Source organism: Clarias gariepinus, chromosome 7 (assembly GCF_024256425.1).
Source record: "Clarias gariepinus isolate MV-2021 ecotype Netherlands chromosome 7, CGAR_prim_01v2, whole genome shotgun sequence".
Lineage (NCBI taxonomy): Eukaryota > Metazoa > Chordata > Actinopteri > Siluriformes > Clariidae > Clarias > Clarias gariepinus.
The window spans coordinates 20,867,560-20,891,661 of record NC_071106.1 but is presented as its reverse complement, the minus strand read 5'-3'; the positions used below and the strand labels follow the sequence as shown (position 1 = coordinate 20,891,661).

Here is a 24,102-nt window from a genome sequence, read left to right as displayed (position 1 = left end):
CTCAGACCGGTCCGGTTTAAAGACCAACCAAAGCTATTGCACAGACTGTGTAGTCTACTCTACTGCATCCTGCCATGTACATATGTATGAAATAAAGTATGTAACAACGGTATGGTGGCCAGCATATTGTTAATGCTGAGGAAATGACTGATTCTGGGGAAGAAAGTAGGGTTATGTTTATGATCAGAGAAACATGAAGATAAGAACAAGAAACCATGGAATAAAAATAATGGATTTGTGTGCCATTTTGTATATATTGGCCCAGTTAAGAGAAAGAAGACTGCTTTGGTCACGTCCTGCAGTGACTGAGTCATTGATTGTGATTGCATGTCAGTGAGAGACGGTGAGAGACAATGAGAGTTAATTGACCGAGAAGAAATGTGAAGTTAGGAAGAAAGCTTATGATGGAGAGAAGAACAAAACGGGTATAAGAACCACCATAACCACCAAAGTCCTCATTCATTTAACACATCATTTCACTCTTTAATAGCTGGAGTACAGTGTCTCCAAAAGTCGTCTTAAGCAGTCTAACTCCTGCAAACTAAACAATCAGTAGAGAAGGTGTCAGGAATTTCATAAGCACTGGCCTAGCAGATATAAAATGTAGCAATTTGCAGAACATATTAGTCAGTTTCCAAGCTTCGGTGTTGTAGTCAAAGCTAATAAAATAACTAATCTTGGTTTTCTTTAACAAGAACTTCATATTTTTATTCATTGTAGCCACACACACAAAAACCCACAGGTTAAATTTCGATAAAGCCAACTCAAAACAATAAAAGCTGAGGGGGGATTACATATATTTGGAAATGTACACTATAAAGATTGTCTTTAAAATAGAAGCTTTTTAAAGTACGAGAGAACCTCGAGCTTTGTAAAATATACTTAGCAATTCTGGGACTGCAATGCTTCTGTATGATCTGCACCTAATAAAAAGACTAGTTCTAGCGCTGGTGTCTGAGGTGAACTGCTAGCTTGGAACCGAGACACATGGAGACTCGCACCTTCTCAAAAAATCTTGAACAAGCTTTCAACCAAATACAAAAACCAGGCCTGTGGTATAGTAGCCAGTAGAATTATAGTCCATATATATATCCATACTGTATATAAGCCTTATTGAGTAGTCACAGTACTCATTCTACATGCTAAAATCACATGTCGTAAATACCTGAGTTCTGATTAAGGGAGGTGTGTTGCTTCTTAAAACTGCAAGAAGACTTTACTGCTATGCATTACCCTTGATATGGTGTGTGTGTGTGTGTGTCTGGAATACTATGCACTGAATCCACCCATAAAACAAAGAAGGGATTTCTGGTTCAATGTCAAGGCGAGCACAACAAACTGACAAAATAGAAACTAAAATAAAAATGACTAGATAAACAGAATAATAATTAATTGCCTTTAAATAGTGTCACACAGTTTGCATTTAATAATACTAAATTAAAAAGAAGCCTCTCCTCCACGTTTCTAGTCATCTCTCATCTGAACTGCCTGCGGCAAGTGAATGCACCGTTTTAAACAAGCGTGTTCCTCATGGCAACCGGCTGGAAAGTCCTCTTCTTAACTGTCCTGAACATTGCCTGAGGAAACAAACACACACCCACGCATGCATCATTACATGGAAACACTGCAAAAAGAAAGGAAAAACAGCACGCATCCTTATTTGATGATACATCCTTGTACATCGTCATTAGGTTGCAGCATTAATGCGGTGAAACGTGCGGAACAAAACAGAAGCAGAGACAGGAAGCAGACACTGGAAGAGGCACCATGGTTGTCTAGAATTGCAAACATTTTGGCCACTCTGACTCCCAATAACCTGTTTTTTTTTTTCCATCTTAAACTGGGTACCCTGTTGACAATCACCAATTTTATAGACATTAAATGCTATTTAAAATAATGTGTACATAGAAAAAGGTTTGGTCAACATCATCATCATAATGAGAGCCCGAGTCTGAAGAGCACTTTCAGATTTTGTTGCATAAAAAAAAAAAAAAAAAAAAAAACACACATTATTTATTGGTTTAATGCCCTTTATGATCTTTTAATGTTACCGTGATTAAAGGCAATGGTTTGTCTTTTTGCATTACGAGTGCTCTGATCGATTGAAATTATTCAGGAGACTATAATAACAAGACTGTACTATTGCACAAACAGCACATCATGACACAAATGCAGATACGAAGAATGTGCAAGCAGATATTTAAAGTAATCAGGTTTACATACATATTATGCTTCTATTTACATCATGGTTAAAGGAATTACCCGTCTCACTGAGTGTTTAGCACTCAAATTGTATTTCTGTTTTCCGACTGAAGCGTTTACACGAACAGTAATTATTCTGATCGAGATCAGTGTGATTACAGGCTGCATGTAAATGTAGATAATGATTTTTCCAAAGTGGGTTGTAACAGGTCGTTCAACAGCTCTACAATCAATGTGATGGAAGATTATTTGGAACAGCAGGTGATGCAGTGAAAAAGACGACACCCACGCACCCGTGGTACGCTGCATCCAGTCGAATAAAGAATGCAGTACAATTGACAAAACCAGCTCAAAACAAGGTGGGAGCACATACCTGACAGGACTCTGTGCTATTATCATGCCTAATGTAGGTGTAACTAGTGTAGGCGTGTTACTCACATATCAAAAGGTGCAATGATTGACACATGCCAATGATTTTTGCTTCTGTGTTACTCAGTAATTTGCAAAAAGAATGGAGCGGTCAGCGTGCGCCATCTACAGCTTAAGAGTATGTGTGATTGTGTCTGAATGTGTTACCTGGACTTGGGCTAGTGCAAAAAGTTGTCGACTCTGGCGAACGAGCAGGAGCCGGAGCGCACACGGGCCATGAGCTGTACACACTCGGTGGCCTGCCCCAGAGCCAGCATGAGGGGGGGCTGCTTGGGTAAATTCTGAGACTCTGTTGAAAAAGCAGAGAGAGACAGAATTAATATATGTGTGTGTGTGTGTGTGTGTGTGTGTGTGTGTGTGTGTGTGTGTGTGTGTGTGTGTGTGTGTGTGTGAGAGAGTGAGAGAGAGAGAGGGAGAGAGAATGGGTGCAAAGGAAAGAAATAGAGGAAACAGCACAACGTCAGTATTGGAATTCGTCAATTACTTGCCCTTGTTGCTTTTTTGTCAGAATACCAGCATGAAACTACAAAACGTTTTCTTCAGGGAAGCCCTTCAGTTCAGGGTACTATGTAGAACCCGAAAGAGCCAGTATTCTGTTTCCCAAGTCCTTCTAAGGAGAACTCTTTGTAAAAAAAAATGCAATGTGGTGGACTGAAAAAAACTGACATCTGTATTGTCTCATTTGTAACAAGCATACGTCCTTAAACATCTGGATATGTTATAGATACTTCAGTTACCCATTCTTCCTTTCATAGATCTTCACTAACTGTGCTCCTGGGAACAATGGGTGTGAAGCAAAAATACACACTGGGTGCAGCGCTATTGTCAGGCAGCATACAACCACATATTTGCATCTAGGGGCAATTTAGAGCTGTCAATCTGCTTTTTTTGAGAGGAGGAGAAACCTCTCAGGGGTGACCTGGGGATCCTGGAGCGGTGTGGTGGTAACAATACCTACAAAAAAAAATCTAAATCTTTAATCAAATCACTGCCTGTGTGTGTGTGTATGTGTGTATGTATATGTGTGTGCGCATATTTGTAAGGCAGAAGGTTATTACCCAAGATGGCGCTGTTCAGGGCAGAGCAGATGGCCTCTCTTTGTGTGGGGTCCAGCTGCTGGCCCACTGGGCAATTCCATGGGTCTGAGTATGCAAGTAGACTAAATGCATCCTATGTGCACAAGCACACACACAAAAGTACAAAGATTAATGTAAATTCAAATAGAAATATCTGTTTCTTAGCTATTAAGATTTTTATATTTAATTTATAACAGGCATCAGTAAACATTGCTGCTGGTTTTGGAGTAAATGGTATATGGGGCGCTGGAGTGATCAGGCTCTGAGTTACTGATCGGTAGGTTGGCGGTTTACGCCCCAGATCTGGCAGGTTGCTGTTGTTGGGCTCTTGAGCAAGGCCCATAACCCTGTCTGCTTCAGGTGCGCTGTAAATACGGCTGACCTGCGCTCTGACCCCTGCCTTCTAACAAGCTGGGATATGCAAAGAATAAAGAATTTCACTGTGCAGTTATGTATATGTGACAAATAAAGGCTGAACTTACTGTATGTATATACATACTTGGAGATTGATTCATGATACACTATGGACTATGTGGACATCTGACCATCACACAAATATTTGGTTCCTTCATACAGCAAACTGCTGTGAAGGACAAAATGATCGAGAAATGTAAGTAAGCTTTACATTTCCTATCACTGATATCAGTCCCTGACCTCACTAATGCCTTAATGACAGAATGAGCACAAATCCCCTAAATTACAAAACTAACGCCTTAACTTAGAAGGTTAGTCTGCTAAATCAAAAAAGGGTTGATTAACAAGTACAATTAGGTGTGATGGTCGGGTGTCCACATACTTTTGGCCAATATTGAATACTTTATATGCAGTGTTTCCCCCCCCCCCCCCCCATATATCGTGGACTCTGCTTCAGACCAGTTGGATTATTCTTAATTATCATTCCCTTGACTCCCTATCACTCTGCTCTGTACCTGCAGCATCTTCTTATGCATGGTGTTCTTGCCGTATTGGCGTGAGAGCTGCTCGCTAAGAGCCTGCAGCTCACGGCCAAACTGGATCATGCGCTCCGTGGCGGCCTGGTTACCCCCACATAGCTGCCTCGAACCACAGCTGTCCTCTAAAAACAGAAAAAAAGATGATCGTTAGCCATGGATCGTTTGCAAAATCCTTAAAATAATTAAGGGTGGGGACGGAACAAAATCAGACAGCATCTATTTTCCGAAGACACTGCAACATGTAACTTAAACTTTGATAAATTTCCTTCTCTTGGGATGATATCTTTTCATATTAATACACAGTATCCAGATGAGTGCATCAGGAACCTCAGGGTCCGTACTCAGGAAAAACACAAAATTTAACTACGTTTTTTTTAAGGAAGCCTTGCAGCCTATGCCACAGCCTGCGTCTTATTACTTTATTCATGTCTAGTTTTATCTCCAGAACACTGGTTTTTTTAGTAGCTTCTCTGTGTTTTTCAGGTTCTGTAACCTATTTGTATTTTGTAACGAATTTGTATTCGCTCGTTGATAGTTAGGGGTAGCTCAGTGGACTATGGTTGGGAAGGTCCCAGGTTCAAATCCCACTAAATGTGAATTCTCAGTGTGGTGTGAATTCCATTTTCAGCCTCTACAACTGGGTAAGTACGGAGTACCTTAAAACTGCACCAGTGTTTAGAAAAGCTTGAATAAAACAGCAGACTTATCCAGATTAATCATAAAAGAAATAAAAAGAAAATCATGATTGAGATTCATAAATACATGTGATCTTATATCTGAATAATGACGATTCGTTTGCATTAATTTCCACACATTCAAATCACGCTGTATTCATTTATATACTTGACAACAAAACGTAACAATGGCCTCCATAAGGAAAAAAAAGTTTAAAAGGCTGTATCAGTGCGGGAAAAGAATCTGTTTAACGACAAAACAATGTCACATTTCCACAAAATCCTCAAAAGGAGGCAAAAGCAAGTGTCGTTAGAGAGGTTCCTTGCTAAAGAAATTGCCGACAGTGTGAGTGAGTGTGTGTGTGTATGTGTGAGTGAATGAGTGAGTGAGAAAGTCATCCTTCACAGTAGCCCTTCTCTCCCCTTTTGTCTTACTTCAGCCACGATTCTTTTTTTAGGTAAGGTGCAGGTTAATTTGTTTTATTTACTACATTCAGGATAAATTATTTTTATATTTTTGGGTTATAAAACAAATAATTTAAGTTTTTATTATTTCTTATGGGCAAAAACCACTTTGATATACGGGTGTTTTGATATACAGGCACACTTCTGGAACGAATTATGCTCACAATCCAAGGTTTAACTGTACATAAACTCTGTGACCCTGTCCTTATGCTAATAAAAATAATAATGATATAAAGTAACGCATGTGATGACTTACTATGAGTGACACAGGTGATATTTATTAGTTATTCTTATTTATTAGTGTTATCATTCTATTTATTTTCAACAGCTTTTGGGTTATACATTTATATATACTGTAAATATATTTTTTTATAATTATATATCTTATTGAAAAAAATCTCCTGTGGACAGCACATATTTTTACATATAAATTTAAACACAATAATGCTTTGTTAAAAAAAGATGAGACTCATGTGAGAGAATTGTGATATCAATTCCCATGGAGAGAAATCGTGATTGACATTTTAGTGCAGCATTAATACATTGTGGAATGCCATATGAAAAAGATGCAGATTTTTCCTCCTTCTAACCATGTTGCCCTGCATAATGTGTACGAGAAACAAATTTTAATAAAAACGTGCAGTGAATGCGGATAAGTCTAAATACAAGAGGAAGATGAGATTATTATTACAGGACATTTAGATGGAAAACAAAAACCTGCCTAGTCTTGTTAAGGTGTAAAGTAAGCCTTTAAACATTGTGCTTATACCAATTCATTTCCATCTCAAACCCCAGCTGGTAGTGTAATAAGCTTTTTATGCTAGTATTCTATTACTTCCAAAAAGCAAGTGTGTGTGTGTATTTGTGTGTACCTGCTACTCCATTGCCCACGCTACTGTCGTCCCCTTGCATGATCTCCTGGTGCTTGTAGGTGCCGTTCATAATGCGGGTGGAGGAATTCTCAGTCACTCCATTACTGTAGTGCTCTGCCTCAATCTCCATCTCACTGTCACTGAGTGCACACGTGCACACAGCACTAAATGACAATTTGTCTTAAAGAAAGCTTAAATATCTATATTATGCAAAATAATGACATATCAATATGCATTAATAAAAATTCTCTCCACCTGGTTTCCTGGTTGCTGGTGGTACTGTGTGGCTGGGACTTGGTGGAGTCTGTGGAGTTGGATTCAGAATAGTTGACAGATGAAGGTGAGGAGGAAGGGGAAGAGGAGGCGGAGCCAGCTCCGGGATATTTGGTGTGGCTCTTGTTTTTGTTAGAAGGTGTCACACCGTTACTGCACGTGGGACTGTCTGCTCCTGAACAAGGCAAATTACACGAAGATTATAGAAAGAACTGAAGAATATAGTTTAAAAAAAAGTGCACTGTTCACACTGCATGCTCAAAGTTAATTATCACTCAACAGAAGCTCGATCAAGTCACATTTAAAGGTCAACATGCTGAGGATGAACGACACCTTCACTAAGATATTTTTGGTAATCATCAAAAACACCCCATGCCAACCTGTTGCCATACCATTGGTAGGCACATAATTACCAAGAATTTCTGTGTACAATTTAGCATTAAAATTGTGCTTCGTTCGAACTTAGGGGCCAAAACCTGTTCCAGCACACAGTTTCCTCCGTGCACAATGTGAGCGCTTTAAAATCATGGCTTGCCAGAACACACAAGGCCTGGACAGAGCCCTGACCTCAACACCACTGTTCACCTGAAAATCTAGCGGAATTGCTACAGTATACGATTGAATATACAGTAGAAATTGCTGCTTAAATGATGTTTTCCAACATTATTCTCCATGCATTTTGTAACTTATTTTAAAACTATTTTTGTATATATATATATATATATATATATATATATATATATATATATATATATACGGGGTAATGATTGTTAAGCAAAAGAAGGAAAAAAAGCAAAAAAAAAAAGGGCACTGTGTGTTACCTGTGCTGTGCAGGTGGGGGTTGGCAGCTCCGTGCCGAGGGCTAAGGCTTGGGGAACCGGAATAACTGTCCTGGGTGTTCGGGGAGTGGACACTAAAGCATCGTACCTCACTGTCTGTACCATTCACCATCTCCACAAACTGCCGACACCTGACAAAGAGGGGACAGTCATGTTATATCATTTTGTGTTTGTGTGACATCTTTAAGCCATTCATGTGTCACAATGAGCAGGGACATCTCCTCAGTCCAGTAAAACTCCCTGACAGATATTCATACAGTAGCTTGGCAGTTCAGACACTTTTGCAATATCAGTCACACTGAGGCTCAGACTCTCAGTGTCTGTACTGCCATGGACAGCATGTCCTATAAAACTAAATCATTCAAAGGAGTAATGATATCATTTAAGATTGTAAGTGTGGACACACAAAAACATCCCCATCCCTTTACTCTATGTGAAAGAAGGCAACCTATGATGTTTATCTCAAACAGATACCATGAACGATTAGTAGGGGTGCGAATCCGATATTGATATTGCCGATTCGATCTGTATTGCAAATCTCTATGCATCACGGTTTTAGAAATATACTTATTCGCTATGAATTCTTTTTTCATATTCTTGTTATAATTCTAAACATATTCAGTTAATAATTTTCTAATACCACACAGGATACTGTGCTGAGTGAATAGTTTAGATCACACCACCTCCAGGCATATAAAGAAAGAGCAACAGTTTAAATGTAATTAAAAATAAATTAGAAATGCACTTAAATTTTTTTTTTTTTTCAGGCAGATCCTGCTGGTCATATCCCACAAGACACACAGCTTAGAGTCAAACTCATGTCCCAACCTTTGACGCCAATGAGAAGGTCTGATGTAAAAGACGTTCCAATGGAAAATCACAGTGTAGCGTAACAGTTTGGCTAAAGCCACAAAAAAAGAACTTAATCTAAAAGAACCAGCCTGTTTGCAAATCACACATCACAAAAACACACATTGTAGTGAATGTTTCTGGTTAAACTGATAGCACGCAAATCCTCGGCTGAAGGCCAACCTTAGTGGAAAAAAAAAACCTCTTAGGCCCCGTTCACACCTGGGTTCTGAGTGAGCGCTTTGTGAAGGGGTGAATGGGGTCAATTGTATTTCAAAGACTAATTCTAAGAGTATGAGAGGCATACAGTCCCATCAACATCATGAATATATCTAGGAACCAAGGACCAACTGATTTAGTCCTTGCCCTCGATGGAAAATATGTAATTACTGCAAGACTGCTTAGAAACCCTGCTGAACAGCAATGTGTTCTGTCACTAGGCTCATGGATAAAGACAATGCTACTGTATAACAGCAGAGATGAAAGTACCTACTATTTATAGCTTCATTAGCAGACCACACTTTTAAAGCATTAAAACATCTATAACATGAGGCATGATTCACACGACTTCCCATCTTATCACTTAGGACACACGTTAAAGCGAGATGTAAGGAGTGTATACTGTAATTTTTTTAATTACTTATTTTCAAATAGAAATTGTTTTGTTCTAGTGGATTTAAGACACGTGGGCTTGAAATATTAATCTTATGTTTCAGATTAAATTTTATTTATTTATCCAAAGTTAACTTTTAAGTGATTTTATTCCCTGTGGTCCAAGTAACATCATCCATCTTCTATGGCAATTTCTACTTTCTTTACATTTTTTTTTATTATCTGGGAAGTGTTACACTCAAATGTCACTAAAACATTAATAGTAATTCAGCATTAATATGAAACCAGCACAACACACTCAGTGGAAAAGCGTCATCTCTGTCCTCTTCTGCTTACATGCATTCCAGTGTTACTATGATTGACAGGAGGAGAGAGAGAGAGAGAGAGAGAGAGAGAGAGAGAGAGAGATTGCTGCCACTTCTATCACCTATTTTGTTTCCTTGGTGACAGGGAATGCACTTATTTTATGCCTCAAGATTTCATTTTATTTACATAGTGTTTTAACAGTGAACATTATTGAAAAGCAGCTTTACAGAATCAAAAGAAAATTGGGAAAAAACTCAAGGAAAATGTAGGAATAGTAAGAAACCGTGAGAGCAACCAGACTCAACAGAGAACCCATCCGCATCTGAGTGATAATGGATAGCGGGGATTGATCTGCAGTCATGCTGCAGAGTGTTAGGCAGTTCAATATAGCAGATGTGTTTAAGTCTTCTTAGCATATATATATTTTTCTTTGAGTAGTATATTGCTCACTACTTGCGCTTATCAAAGTTAAATAAATGAAAAGCAAGATACACACAGTTACTGATAGTCTTGGGTTTAGTGGAAAACTCTACTAGTATCTAATTTAAAAAAAATAATGTCTGGACCACTTGTTTCTTGGCAGCTAGCAAATAGCCATCAATGAAGTACTTATCTAATAATATTAAAATGTACATCAATTACCCGAGCCTAAATATGCACAGGTTCTGCACTGCTACTGCCAATGACCCAAAAGCAACATGTTAACCCAGAAGCAAGAGAATCCTTTTCTTTAGACTTTGTGTGCGTGTGTACAGAAACTTACTTCAACATGAAGAGTAAATTGGGGTTGCGTTCTAGGAGTCCAGGGTACAGCTGATGTGTGGCATCAATGGCCTCTCCGACACGACCTTCCAATACCAGCTTCTGTATTCCTGTTCCCGCATAAAGGAGAAACAAACACACAGACATTCACATTTACCATCTGTGCAAAACCTAGCCAAATGTCCTACTGCCAAAACGCCAGAATCTAGGATGAACATAAAAATTATTACATCAACAAAAAAAAAAAATTATAATAACATGAGTGCATTTCTAAAGCCACCAATTTTCACAAGATACAAAGCTGCATACCTGTCCATAATACTTACCACCATACAATACTATACACTCAAAGACAAGCCGGCCTGAGGGCATATATACATGTATGTTCATGCACTTATTTAATCAGCCAATCACGTTGCAACAGAATGTACAAAATCATACAGCTACAAGATCATAGCTTTAGTTAATGTTCACATTAAAGAAAATAAAATAAAAAGATAAGTTTAGTGGGTTGTCGCTAAACAACGCTAAACACTTGCTAATCTCTACATTTTAAACAGAATGGTACAAAACAAAACTCCAGTGAGCAGCAGTTCTGTGGGTGGCGATGTCTGGTTGATGAGAGAGATCAGAGTGGAATAGGCAAAACTGGTTTGAGCCGACAGGAAGACGGTAACTCAAACCACTTATAAGCAGAAAAACATTTCAAAACACATAGCAACATAGCAAGCCTAACGTTCACCTGTATGGGCAACAATACGAGGCATTTTTAATTTTTTTCTCTCTTTTTCTTGTTGCTATACATTTTTTTAACACATCGATTTATCAAGTGATCACTAATATTGAATAAGACGTAATTGAAAGGTAGTTCTTAATGCGAAGGTATGCACTGTAAGACTGACTGTTTAAACAATTAATAGCTCAACAGAAATCAACATAAAGACTAAAGAACTGTCCAGAGAAGCTATTTTAAAGCTGAGAGAAATGGGAAATTAATCAGTAATTGTACAAGCGTTAGGGATAGCCACTACAACAATTGTCTTGAAAAATACGGAAAGCACTAAAGTACTAACAACCAGATATCTAACAGGTTGGCCAACGAAAACAAGAGCAGGTGGTGCAAGAGCTGTAAGTAAAAGCCCAAAAACGGCATTCGGTGTCATCAATAACAACTTCCACAGGGCAGAGGTGAAGATATCTCTGAGATATCCACCTGTCAAATAATATTTTGAGGGCAGAGATATGGAGGCCATAACACAAAATGCTAATCACTTATCAGCACGACTGTCAGATTGGAACTCATAATGAAATAAAAAGTTGAGCCACAAAGGTTCTGTAACCATGATCAATCTTTCTCAAAGTGTTGAAAATGCCAAAGTGTGGGGAAATACAGGACGTTCTCATGAACCAAAATATATGAGCTCATCGGTCAGGCATGGTGGAAGCAGTGTCATGGCTTGGGCTTAAGCGGCTGCTTCTAGACCATACTCACTAATCTTAATTGATGATATAACTCAGGATGGTAGCAGGAGAATGAATTTAAAAGGCCACAGAAACATTCTGGTTGCCAACTTACAGACTAATGCATCCAATCATGTTGGGAGGAACTTCATCATAGAGCAAGAGAACCACCCTGAACACAGGGCTTACATGAATAAGAAAGAATTCATCAGGGGAAAACCTAGTCAATCACCACCTTATTCAAACCAACCATGTGTTTTACCACCTGAAGATAAGCCCGAAGGAAGAAATCCCCCAAAACAAACATTACAAAAGATACCGGACTGATGATACGGGTGGGGTACATTCAGTTTATATCAATGTTTCCTTCTCTTGCTCACTTAAAAAAAAAAAAAAAAAAAGTGTTCGGTTACCAAATGTGCCATGTTCTTAGTTTTTTTTGACACATCTAGATGTTAATATCAGGAAATAAAAGCTGATTTTCTGATCCATCATCTCATATTCATCTTTTGAGTTTAAAACCAATTGCCTTCAGTGTTGCTCTTAGAAGAAGACCTACAGTATCTACAGAAATTCTCTGTGTTGTGTTGCTGCCACATGAATGGACAGCATCACAAAACAGATGGTAAGTGTATGTTTGGTAAAAATGTAGCATCTGCGACATGCTCCATGTACAAGAGGATTAATCCTACATTTAACACACTATATTTTTCCAGCCCAGTGTACAGTGTACACATTTTGTCCAACTTTAATAAAGCAATGAGCTTTTTAATTTTATTACTATTCCTTTGCATCTGAAAACAGACCTGGACACGATATTTGTTGCTGTCTCTTAATATCAGGAAATATAACTAAATATATATAAATATATAACTCAAATAACAAAAAATCTTGCATAGCAACATATAACCCCAAGCAATACGTTTCATTTAGCACAATATGCTCTGTGCAATAATGATCAAACAAAGATGAGTTTTCACTTTCTGCAGACAAGAGGTTATTGATGAACAGGTATTGAAAGTGAGGAGAATGTGTGTGTGTGCGTGTGTTTTTATGTTTTTGCATGTTGGTTCTCACTCTGTCGGTTCTTTATGGAAGCCTGGTCCTCCTGTATCATGGTCTCTGTGGCTCGGGCAAAGGCCATGGCAGTAGCATAGTACCCATGATGCACCAAGTAGCTGGATACCATACTAAAGAAAATATCACACACAGATAGAGTTAGAGGCAGCATGGTATTATGTCCATTGTTAGTTCAACATGCTGTATAGTAGGGGTCTAATGCACGCATACTTTCTACAGTACATCAAGTTACTCTGTGTATTCTGTATGATCTGATTTTATGTATTTATTTAAACTACATTCTGCAATTCAATATGAATCCTACAAACATTGAACCACTCATTCTTATATCGATATCATGTTAAGGAATATCTTGGTTACACAGTCACACAGACACAGGTGGATGGAAGGCTGGACTAATGGTAGAAATTGTAGTTAGCAAACAAAAATCTGTCTTAAAACTGTCTCTGCATAAAAAGCAAGAAGATAAACATCCTGCCACTCATTGTTGACAGACAAACCTGAAAACATAAAGCCCTCACAATGAAAGAGAAAAATATGACTCCTACTCATACTATGGATGATTATGATCATTTATAATCACACACATGTTTCATACATATAAGCTTGGGGGCCCTCATGCTGGTTTACAAACCCAGATTACACTCATTTTGAAAAGCAAAATGCCAGCATAGAGTTTATCCAGTTTGTCATGAGCCAAGATCTTTTATCAGCTCAATGTGCAGTATATATCTTAAGTCAAGGTAGGACTATTGATTGTCCAGAATAACAGAATACAGTTATAAGAGTAAATGGACATCAGGGTAGAAAAATTCTCTTAGTACACCAGAGCCATGGTCAGACTGCCTGCTATTATTCTGCTTGACTTGAACACCCATTGTACAGGTTGTCCCCTACTTATGAACGAGTTTCGTTTCAGGACCATGTTCGTACTGTGACTGTAATTTAGAATTTCCAAGAATTTTTCGATATTATGATTATTCTCAATTGGGACAGCATTACATGACAGCCATTTGTCCATCATCGTGCTCCTGAACTGATTCATTGAAACCAGTGAGGCCGACTCATTCCTCCCACACATACAGTACAGAATACCAAACATTTTAGAAATTCAATTACACAGTGATAATATTGTATATAATTGGTATCTGGTGCACTGCAGTGTCTATTTTGGTACAATATACCTGAGCTACTTCTGTGATTTGTTCGCATCTACGAATGTTGAGTGCGAACCGCTGTCCGTTTGAAATTTGTGACTTGAATGTTTCATAGGTCTGGGACTGCCTGTATTTATATGAGGTACTATCAAGAAGTTTTGAGACTAGTTTTGTAACACACCAACAGATAGCAGCACAAGGCTGCATGTACAGGCACAGGCAGCACTGACCTTTATAAGTCAGAGTGCCAAAAGACATCGGCCTGTGTACATTGGTAGCTGTGTAACTGGTGCTATTTTGAGTCGTTTAAGGTGGTTTGAGTCTTTTATTTTAAGGTCACGAGCAGCAACACTATGTATGACTGTGTATGTGACAAAGAAAAAATTTGAATTTGAAGTATAACATTCATACCTTACCAGTGCAACATTCTATAAAATATTAGTATCCCTGATGTGCTTACTAAACTCATATAGTCAACTGCAAAAAGTGTGTGGACATATGATCATCACAAGCATATGTTGCACACAATTGTCTAGAATGGATTTGGGGAATGGGCTGGGGGATTGGGTCTGTGCACAATGCAATATGCATGGTTTGCCACAGTTGGAGTGGAAGAACTCCACTTAGGCCCCCTGACCTCAACACCACTGAACTGGATGAACTAGAGCGCTGAGTGCGTTCCAGGCCTCCTCGCCAGGACAACCACTCTCCAACCTCATTAATACTCATGTGGCTGAACAAGCACAAATCCTTACAGCAACACTCCAAATCCTAAGGGTTTGATGGGAGTAAATAACGAACAGGATGTTCAAAAAGGCACATTGTCCACAAACTTATGACCATATAGTGAATCTATACATAAATACTTACAAAATACTATTCATTTGTTCAGTTGCAGATCATCCAAACGGGGCTGATGAGGCAGATCCCCTCCACTTATATACTCACTTTCAATAAATATTCATCTTCATAAAGTGCTTAGTCATGCACTACACACAGATTAAATTCTGCTACAATACTAAAAATATATTTTGAGTGACTGTCGCTGTTTGACACACATAAGCCCCTCCCAAGCTCAGGGAAGGAACAACAGGCAAACAGTTACTAGCAGACCTATAATATGCACTTACATGATGAAAGGGTCAATGAGTGTAGCTTCAAAGAAGGTACATCAAAAAAGGGGCAAAAAAATTGCATTTTTATAATTTGAAACTACAGCTGCATGATTTTAGCAGCTGGAAGGCAACCACCAAAAAAACTAAAAAACAACACAAACACACACATGCGAGCACACACTCAGGATGATTGCATATGGGAGATGCAACTTTAGAACCCAGGCTACTGTGTATACACTATCTAACACTATATTTATATGAGCAGTCCTGTCCTTCATGTAGCTTAGCTTTGTGAGCCACCTACAGCACATACAGTATATATAGTAAATTAAACATACAGTAAATATAGGGTTTCATCTGTGTATGATGAGAAACATATCAATTAGAGACTTTAATTGTTGTTGAATTGCATTCTCACTTCTGCAGCACTGTCTGCCACTCTCCGAGTCTCTCTCCAATGGGGAAGCGAGAGATCATGCTGTGAATCTTTGCCCTCCACTCGCTCATGTAGTCCTCGATGTCAAACACAAACGGATGCTGGCCAAAGTTAGCGTCTACAATCTCTCCAGGAGTCTGAAGCCCTACTGTAGGATACAGGTTGGGCTAGGGAGAAAAAGAAGAGAAGATAGAAGAGACACCAAAAGAGAGATATAAAAGAAGCCACAGAGAGTATAGGTAACGCCAGTTACTAAGTCACTACATGTGGATTACTTCATCTGTCATAAGCCTCTAGCAGAGGGCCTAGCATAGCACATAATCGCCCTTTGAACCTGGACAACAAAGCATTCCAAAGCTACAGCAGAGAAAACTAGACGTCTCAGCCTGTGAAGCTGATCAATGGTTCACTTACTGGAAGGTCTGTGAAGGCCACACCTGGAAAAGGGAAAAAAACTAAATTAAAACCAACAACAAATAAACACACACTGACTAAAGTAAAAAAATAAATAAAAAGTGAATAAATAGCTTTCGTGTTTAGCAGTTTTTGAGCCGAAAGGTCGTGACTGTGTGCTTAGTCAGCAAGTGTACGTTCTGACAGGAGAGGTAGCGTTTCTGCCTTGTTACCCAAGCTGTGTCCGTTCTTAGTGTAGAAGCAGGTGTTGTTGATGAGGTTCACGCAGCAGCCAATCACATCGCCCGTTGTGAAGGTGGGCCCGTACGGTTGACCTGTCCCTGAGGAGCAAAAGGAGTGCCCATCATCGCCGTGGTAACCATAGGAGTGTTTGTCCCAGCCTGAAAGAAAAGGTAAATAACAATAATCAGACTTTAAATGACTAATCTCATTATCTTTTCTGTGTTAAAAAAAAAAAAAAGTTCTGGGACCAGCTAAAAGGAAATTCACACCATTTCAGCCATTTATAGATAAAGCATGAGACACCTAATCCAGCCACAAGGGGCATCAGATGACACATGAGATCCACAAGGGCCGCAACGAGTGACTCAGCTCCCTGCAACACTTACTGTTCACCGCAGACACTGTGAATTCCAAAGTGACTTGTTCATGCCAGGCTAAGGCGTCACATATGGTGGTGTGTGAAGAGTTTGGCATCACCGTGCACTAACATTTTAACTATGCAGAGAGAAGGATTGGAGAAACATATTGGACTCAAATAAATAAATAAATAAATAAATAGAGAAACAAAAAATAAGGGGGGGGGGTGTTGTGTCTGAACTGTGTATTAAATTAATCTGCATTGATGAAAATATAAACACATTTATCATTCCTTTAAAGTTGTTTACTACAGACACGCCAACCTCAAACACCCTCATACATACTCTGGACATCACCAGACTTCACTTACAGTAATACACACAATGTGAAATCATCATGCCTCAAAAGAACTTTTATTTTAGATAGCAAAACATCACCTCAGCTCTATTTGTCACATGAAGGTACAAGGGTGCGGAAAATGAGATGAGGCAACTCTAAACATAGTGTGTAACAAAACAGCACATATAAGGTAAGAGTGCAAGATGACACATGCAAGATCATACAAACTACCTGAAAGGGTTGGTATGTATGGATTATAGTTTTATAGTTTTAAGTATTTGGACAGTGAATGGACGTAGACACACTCAAGTGTGCAAAATGCCACATGAGCTACGTCCTGGTGCTGTGGGTGATGAAGTGGTGATTATCAGAAACCACTGATAATAAATAAATAAATTACTATCCTAGCTTTAAATAAGAAATGTGTTAACACAGCATTGATGATGAAAGCTCTACTAGAATTCTATCAAAATAAATGCCAATGTTCAGGCATGTTTGAAGGGACTCTAATATAGCTGCATTTACACAGATCCTAATATTTCACTAATAATCACAATAATAGCCCAATCAAAATACAAAAATTCATTATGTAAACACCGTATTCATAACAGTTTTGCCAGACCCGGGCTTATGACAAATGAAGTAATCCACATGTAGTGACTTAGTAACTGGCAATACCTATACTCTCTGTGGCTTCTTTTATATCTCTCTTTTGGTGTCTCTTCTATTTTTTCCTTTTTTTTTCTCCCTAGAAAGCTCTACTAGAATTCTATCCAAATTAATGCTGACCAAAAAATAAACAAACAAACAAATTTAAAAAATCATGCACAAGCATTTTCTCCTCCATTATATTCCAATCGCTCTGAAACAAAGACTAGTCCAGGGAAAGAGTGCTGCATAAACATCCATTCTCTTTGAACAGACAATGCAGAATTATGAGAAGCACTCCAGATCGTTCCAGACTCCATGGAGAACCCAAGAGGCAAGTGATCTGGGTCTGTCATATGATTGGCCACAGCTGGGGATGGAAATAGAGGAAACCCTTTGCTCTAAAGACCTCTGTTTTCTACGTATGTGCATGTCTCATTCCTCCACCACTTTCAAACACGTTTAAAATCACTACAGGCACATGCCAAATCGTTCATCATGACAAAACCCTCAGAACATTTACAAACTCGTATTACATGGAATTTGCAGGTGTTGCAAGGGCATGACTGAGCAGTCACAAGGCACTGATAGGGAGTCACTAGGACTGATTCAGCTGCTCAAAATAGGCACATAGTTACAATTACTAGCTAAAATAACAATCAATATAGAAATAAGGAATTCAAAAGTCTTTCAAAACATTTTTATGCAATATATGAATATTAATGTTGATAAGACAAAAACCTGCTCAAATTGAATGGTGAATTAAATTTTACTCTACATGAATATCAAAACAACCTAAAATTTTAAAGAAAGTCTAACTTTCTACACTACCAACAGTTACACATTCACAGCCATATTTCAACCCGTATAGAATGAATATTTTGCCTATAGTTCAAGATCCCATCTATAAGAGTTGCTTAGTTAAGCCTGCACTTCCTCTAAAGGAAATGACACAATGGTATTTTAGCGGATTGAAAAGCATTGTGCAAAAAACTGTAGCAGAATGTTTCAAGGAAAACTGCAAAAAATGTGCCTGTGCACTTACTCTCCATTTAAAGCTCTACAACATTCTAATCAGTATTTTTATAATTATACAATTTATGATTATTTATGCTAATGTAAGTTTATGAGGTTATACTCGGTATAACCTGAATTAATGAAGTTAATCCCAACAAATCTAAAATACCTCATATGCACCAATACAAGTATACACCAGTATAAGCATTCCACAAAACTTACATCAATATCTAGTAAGAAATCCAGGACATTTCAATTTTTGCATCCACGACAGTATAAAACTCATGTTTGAGCTTGTCTGTTCATGGAAATCTAAATCCACTAAGTAACAAAAGACTGATAGAATATTTCCTCCTGGCACACATTCCTGTCTTCTGAGGCTTTGTTTGGAAATTTGGAGAAATGATCTACACATGCTCAAAAAGTTGTGTTACAATGTGTTTTGGATGAGAACGTGCTTAAGGAGAGGTCCAGGATCATTCTGCTTACAGCACATGTTCAGGCATGTTTGAAGAGACTCCAATATAGCTGCATTTACACTGATCCTAATATTTCACTAATAATCACAATAATAGCCCAATCAAAATAAAAATGCATTAGGTAAACACCGCATTTATAACAGTTTTGCCAGATCTGGGCCGATTGGAAGGAATTTTTAATCATAATGAGGGATGTTGTGTAAACCTTCAATAATTCATCTAATATGACAATAAGAGCCATGTAAACACTTGATCTGATTGCTTCTTTCTTGTTGGAATAAATGTATTCTTTCGGCATGTTTGCGCAATGTGGGATTAACATTAACAAAATCCATGCTAAAACTCCTACAGTAACTAATTATATGTGCATGCACTTTATTTCACTAATATTACACCATTTTTATTACTAGTCCAAGATACATTTTTGTAGTCTAAGACGATGAATAGAAGCCCAATTAAATGGAAAACTGTTTACCCTGGCAGAAAACTTCTTAAAGGCTTTAGTAGAACAATAAAAATGTTTTTGTTTTTTTAAAGGACAATTCTTTTGAGAATGTAAACACACATATCTTAATTGGATCAGCCTCTATGTAAACAAGCATGCTGGAAATTATTAAATCAGAGAAATACCGAATAAGTCTGTCCATGTTACAGGAGATTTTGAGATTGGACACAGAGATGGTCTGAGAAGACACAGCAATGGCACGGAAGGGGTGGATGAGAATCATGCCAAACCACAAACAAATTAAGTGATAGAAATCAAAGATGGACTAATCGGAAGCTAAACAAGCCAAATTTTAACGGCAGCGGCTTTACTATCAACATCTAAATCTTCCTAAAATGGTTATAATGTCTAAATAAACTTAACATTCATACTAGACAAGTTAACTACCTCATAAGTAAAGACTAGAATTTAATAATACAAAGTGGTTATTAATATTGAGTAAGAAATGGCAATTCATTTGGTCAAAACTAAATTACTTAATTAGTTCTTAATTAATTAATTATTTTATTGTGTCACCACATAGTCCTATCTGAGGACTAAATAACACATTGGTTAACCAAACTATAAAACCTATATAACACAAGCCTGATACATGAATAAAATGCTTAGTCCAAACTTCAGTCCACCTGTCCACCACATATCAGGAGTCATGTTTGCACAAATGACTCCCTGAGAAGCACAGTGTCACATACACATACACACACACACACACACACATGGACTCTGCACATACATAGACACACCTGCCCCACTAACTCACCCGGCAGCCGGTTCATGTTGACCCCCTGAGCGGACAATCCAATGCCCATGTACCTGTAAACAGTGAGAAAAGAGAAGGAAGATTGAGACCAGGATCTCAGGATGATTAAGCAATATCACATGAGAGGGAGTGCTGTTGTGGTGAACATCCGACAAACAGGATGACCTTGGGTGATATTGCTTTTATACAACAGTTCCACAAACACCATTTACTATCAACAGATTATGATTTGTTTCTTTATTTAATCAGTTGCTCCGTCAGCACATACCATCCTGATTTATTTAATCAGTTGCTCCGTCAGCACATACCATCCTGTCACTGGTTTAACAAACTAACCGCGACTTGTTTAGCTGGAGGCAGTTAGCGACAACAGTTAATGTAAAACAGTGTAATATTTCCCACTTATACTGAATTAGGGTATCGGCTATGTTAGGTTCAACACGCCAAGTCCGGACCTTGATTAGGGGTCACAGAGGGTTTTGGGATTTACAAGTTAGTTAGCTTTGCAGCTCACCTTAGGGGTAAAGAAAATAACAGTAAACAATAATAAAGATTCTGTGAACATCACCAACTTATTTTTTACGCATGCTGCGACCAACAGTTAGTGTAATTAACCATCGTAGAAACACCCCGGACACTGTGCAATACATAAAGTTAATACATAAACATCCCAGTGCTGTTACAGTCTATTATCACTACTTCCATCCATTCGGATTACCCGGTCGGAACTAACAGTTGTACAATTCACAACAAATGTTAGCTTCAAGCTAGAAACAAACTGACAAACTTATTCAAACAACAATCACACTGGGAGTGATAGTACTCAAGTACAGCATGAGTTCTGTGGACATTGGACCTGTGAATGAGTAAGGTAGTCAACTGCATCTTTTCAAACTGCGGCTCATGCTGAATCACAGGGTACTACAACCACACACTTTCACAGGGAGGGATTCACTGATGATGTCACCCAATGCCCAAACCCCAGGCACTGGACACTGCCAGTCCCAAGCCTGGAATTCGGCATAAAATTGAAACCAAGTTTTGTGCGGATCTGACGGTCCGCTGTGGCAAGCCCTTGACAGGAGCAGCCGAAAGACAAACAACCTCAGTGTAATGTTAATATGCTCCTAACACTTTATTTGTTTAATCGCATTTCATTATTTCTATTAGTAACTTTGTTTTGATCTGCAGAATATACTCGCATATCTTTAGTGAAGCAGTACAGAGAGCCAGCTTCTTTGATGCTTCAGTGTAAATTGAATAAAATAAAATTAAAAACAGTATAACTGCATTTTAACTTAAAGAAAAATAAATCTGGCACGATTTGCGGCAAATAATCATAAATGGACCTTAAACTGACTCTGCTCTTTAAAAGGAGGCAGGATTTTCCATGCCCCAGGGACTTTTAAGGCAGGCGGATTTTACATTGCTGTTTGATCACCGGGCAAGAGACAGCTGCTGAAGGATTGCATGAACTGCCCCGGCGCTTTCAGTTTCACAGAGAGCTGGCCACCACCGAAAGGTAAAATTGCGCTTCCTTAACTTTAAAGTCCCCGTTTCCAGTCAGGAAAGCCACCCAGACGTCGGACTGTCACGTTTGATGCACACCTGTGGCCAGTGACGACTGGAATCGCACTACTTCGCCACATGAAAGGGGCCATGCCAGGTTCCCCAGGGGCTCTAAAAATTTGGAATTATACAACACTTAACGCCTGCCGAGGGACAACCACTGAAGCACTTTCAGTTTTGTTTGGAGCCAGCCATCGTGACACAAAAGGGAAAAGTGAAAGGGAAAAGGCTGCTGCCTTGACAAAAAGGCCCCTAGGCAGGATCGCTGGTGCAGCTCTAGGATAAGCTACAGCTACGTTGGCTGCGTCGCATTGAGACTCATACCTGCGGCCGCACCAAAAGAGAACTGGGCGTGGCCAGCTGGCTGGGATTCTGAAATGTGCCCCTGAGGAGCTTGCAAGAACCGCTGTCTCTAAGAGCCCTTTCCGCCACTGCCATTGCTCGCCAGCTGAGTGTTTACAGTACATGCCAGCTGGGCACTGATTCCGGATCTGCACGTGCACATCCTGAATCGGGATTGGGATTTTTTTTTTCAATTAACCGTGCAGCCCTAGTTTTAAATTCTACCGCAATACAACTTGCAGCAACTGCAAGCAGCAATTGAACTGGAAAGCAATGGAAAAACATACTGACCTCAAAAACATGACATTATCACAACTTCTAAAATTCAAGGCACCAGCCATGCAGCATTAGTATGATTATCTGTGATTTATTTTTCTGCCCATTTCTACTGTTTAATTTTCTTCTATCACTAATTCCACTTAGTAATTCCAGCTTTTGGACACTTACCCATCCCTGCCTTTGCTGACAATCTTCACCTCGAAGTAGTAGATGCCACAGGCAGCGGGGATCGGGTGGGTTGCTCGCACGGATGCTGCGTCTTTGTGGTTTTTGCCGTGACCTGAAAAAGGAGTGCATAAGTTTAAAAAAAAAACAAACAAAAAAAAAAACACAGAGTCACTGATTCAGGGTCTTTCCTCCATAGAGGCCTTTCTCAAATTACATGCTGCTATGACAAAAGACAATTTTCACAACTATGAACACAAATATGTCGCTCTGTTCAGTGGAGATGTGTAATTTAACTGTAATACCCAACATCACTTTGCATGCTTGGACAAAAATAAATTGGATTTTCTTTCTGTTCTGGCTGAATAAATCCTTGTAATCACACACTTTTGAAGCCAGAGCGAATACGGACATGAGATCAGCTCTCCCGGTCCATCATATTATGTTCAAAATCAAGTAGACAAAGCTATACCTTGATTAGCATTCTTTCTTAATGCTGAAAATGTAACCTAATTATTAAGCCCACAGGAGACCAAACCTAGAACCTGGGCCTGGAAATAGTCTTAATCTCACATGCAGACAAAGGTCTCTCTCTCACACACAAAGTAATATTGTGCTGGACTGCCTTCCGCACTGATTATGACATGCTTTCACCATGGTATTATTTTGACAGCCTTATACATCATCACATTTATTTTTCTCCAAAACTGCATTAATTTTTGCTTAAGATCTTGTATGTGTATCACCACAGGTCAGGATTCTTTTTGTTTTTTGCATGTAAAAATTTTTTCCTCGTGCTCCCAGGACAACTCTTTCACAATTAGAGCCTGATATATTATGGCACCGTCATCCTAGAACATGCCTCTGTAATCAGTGAAGAAATACTCCATTGATGCGATAGCCTGGTCATTCAGTACTTCGTTTTATTGCCACATAATGTTACTGAGCCTAGACCTGACCAACTGAAGCAACCCCAGATCATAACACTGGCTCCAGAGGCTTGTACAGTGGATGCTATGCATAATGGGTGCATCGCTTCATGCACTTCCTTTCTCACCCTGACACGTCCATCACTCTGACAAGTGCATCACTCTGGAATAGGGTCAGTTTGAACTAATCGGACCACACAACCTTTCTCCGCTGCTCCAATCATTACGTTTCAAAGCAAATTGGAGCCTTTTTTTTCAAATAGCTTCACTTTCTTATGGCCACACAGCTGATTTACTCTTAATTTGATTATTAAACACAGCTGTAATTTCAACTGCGGATTTATTTATTTTACTAAGCATCTGAATAGGCGTTCATTTTTTTTCCTGACCAATTTTCTTTTATGAGGTTACAAATTTCTGTCTGCCTTGCTATAGCCAAAGAGAAAGGCAACATCCTTTACTATGATCTGGGAGTGGGCCTCAATACCATCGCAGAGACTATGCTTACCGCAACAA

General features: G+C 38.8%; 1 protein-coding gene across 2 annotated transcripts in view; it reads right to left on the bottom strand.

The window, feature by feature from the left end:
- Positions 1 to 579: 579 nt before the first annotated feature.
- The window catches only part of ranbp10 (RAN binding protein 10), a 34,079-nt gene continuing 10,556 nt past the window's right edge, over positions 580 to 24,102 (bottom strand). The window contains exons 2-15 of one of the 2 annotated variants that reach the window (XM_053500162.1): positions 22,661 to 22,772; positions 20,303 to 20,355; positions 16,188 to 16,355; positions 15,976 to 15,998; positions 15,544 to 15,728; positions 12,851 to 12,963; positions 10,314 to 10,422; positions 7,766 to 7,914; positions 6,927 to 7,119; positions 6,672 to 6,835; positions 4,637 to 4,782; positions 3,690 to 3,801; positions 2,779 to 2,920; positions 580 to 1,577 (exon numbers count right to left, since the gene is read on the bottom strand). In XM_053500162.1, the coding sequence (XP_053356137.1) occupies positions 2,790 to 2,920; positions 3,690 to 3,801; positions 4,637 to 4,782; positions 6,672 to 6,835; positions 6,927 to 7,119; positions 7,766 to 7,914; positions 10,314 to 10,422; positions 12,851 to 12,963; positions 15,544 to 15,728; positions 15,976 to 15,998; positions 16,188 to 16,355; positions 20,303 to 20,355; positions 22,661 to 22,772 (1,658 nt within the window). In that variant the 3' untranslated portion in view covers positions 580 to 1,577; positions 2,779 to 2,789. The remainder of the gene's footprint in view (positions 1,578 to 2,778; positions 2,921 to 3,689; positions 3,802 to 4,636; positions 4,783 to 6,671; positions 6,836 to 6,926; positions 7,120 to 7,765; positions 7,915 to 10,313; positions 10,423 to 12,850; positions 12,964 to 15,543; positions 15,729 to 15,975; positions 15,999 to 16,187; positions 16,356 to 20,302; positions 20,356 to 22,660; positions 22,773 to 24,102) is intronic. The other variant, XM_053500163.1, reaches the window with a different exon arrangement.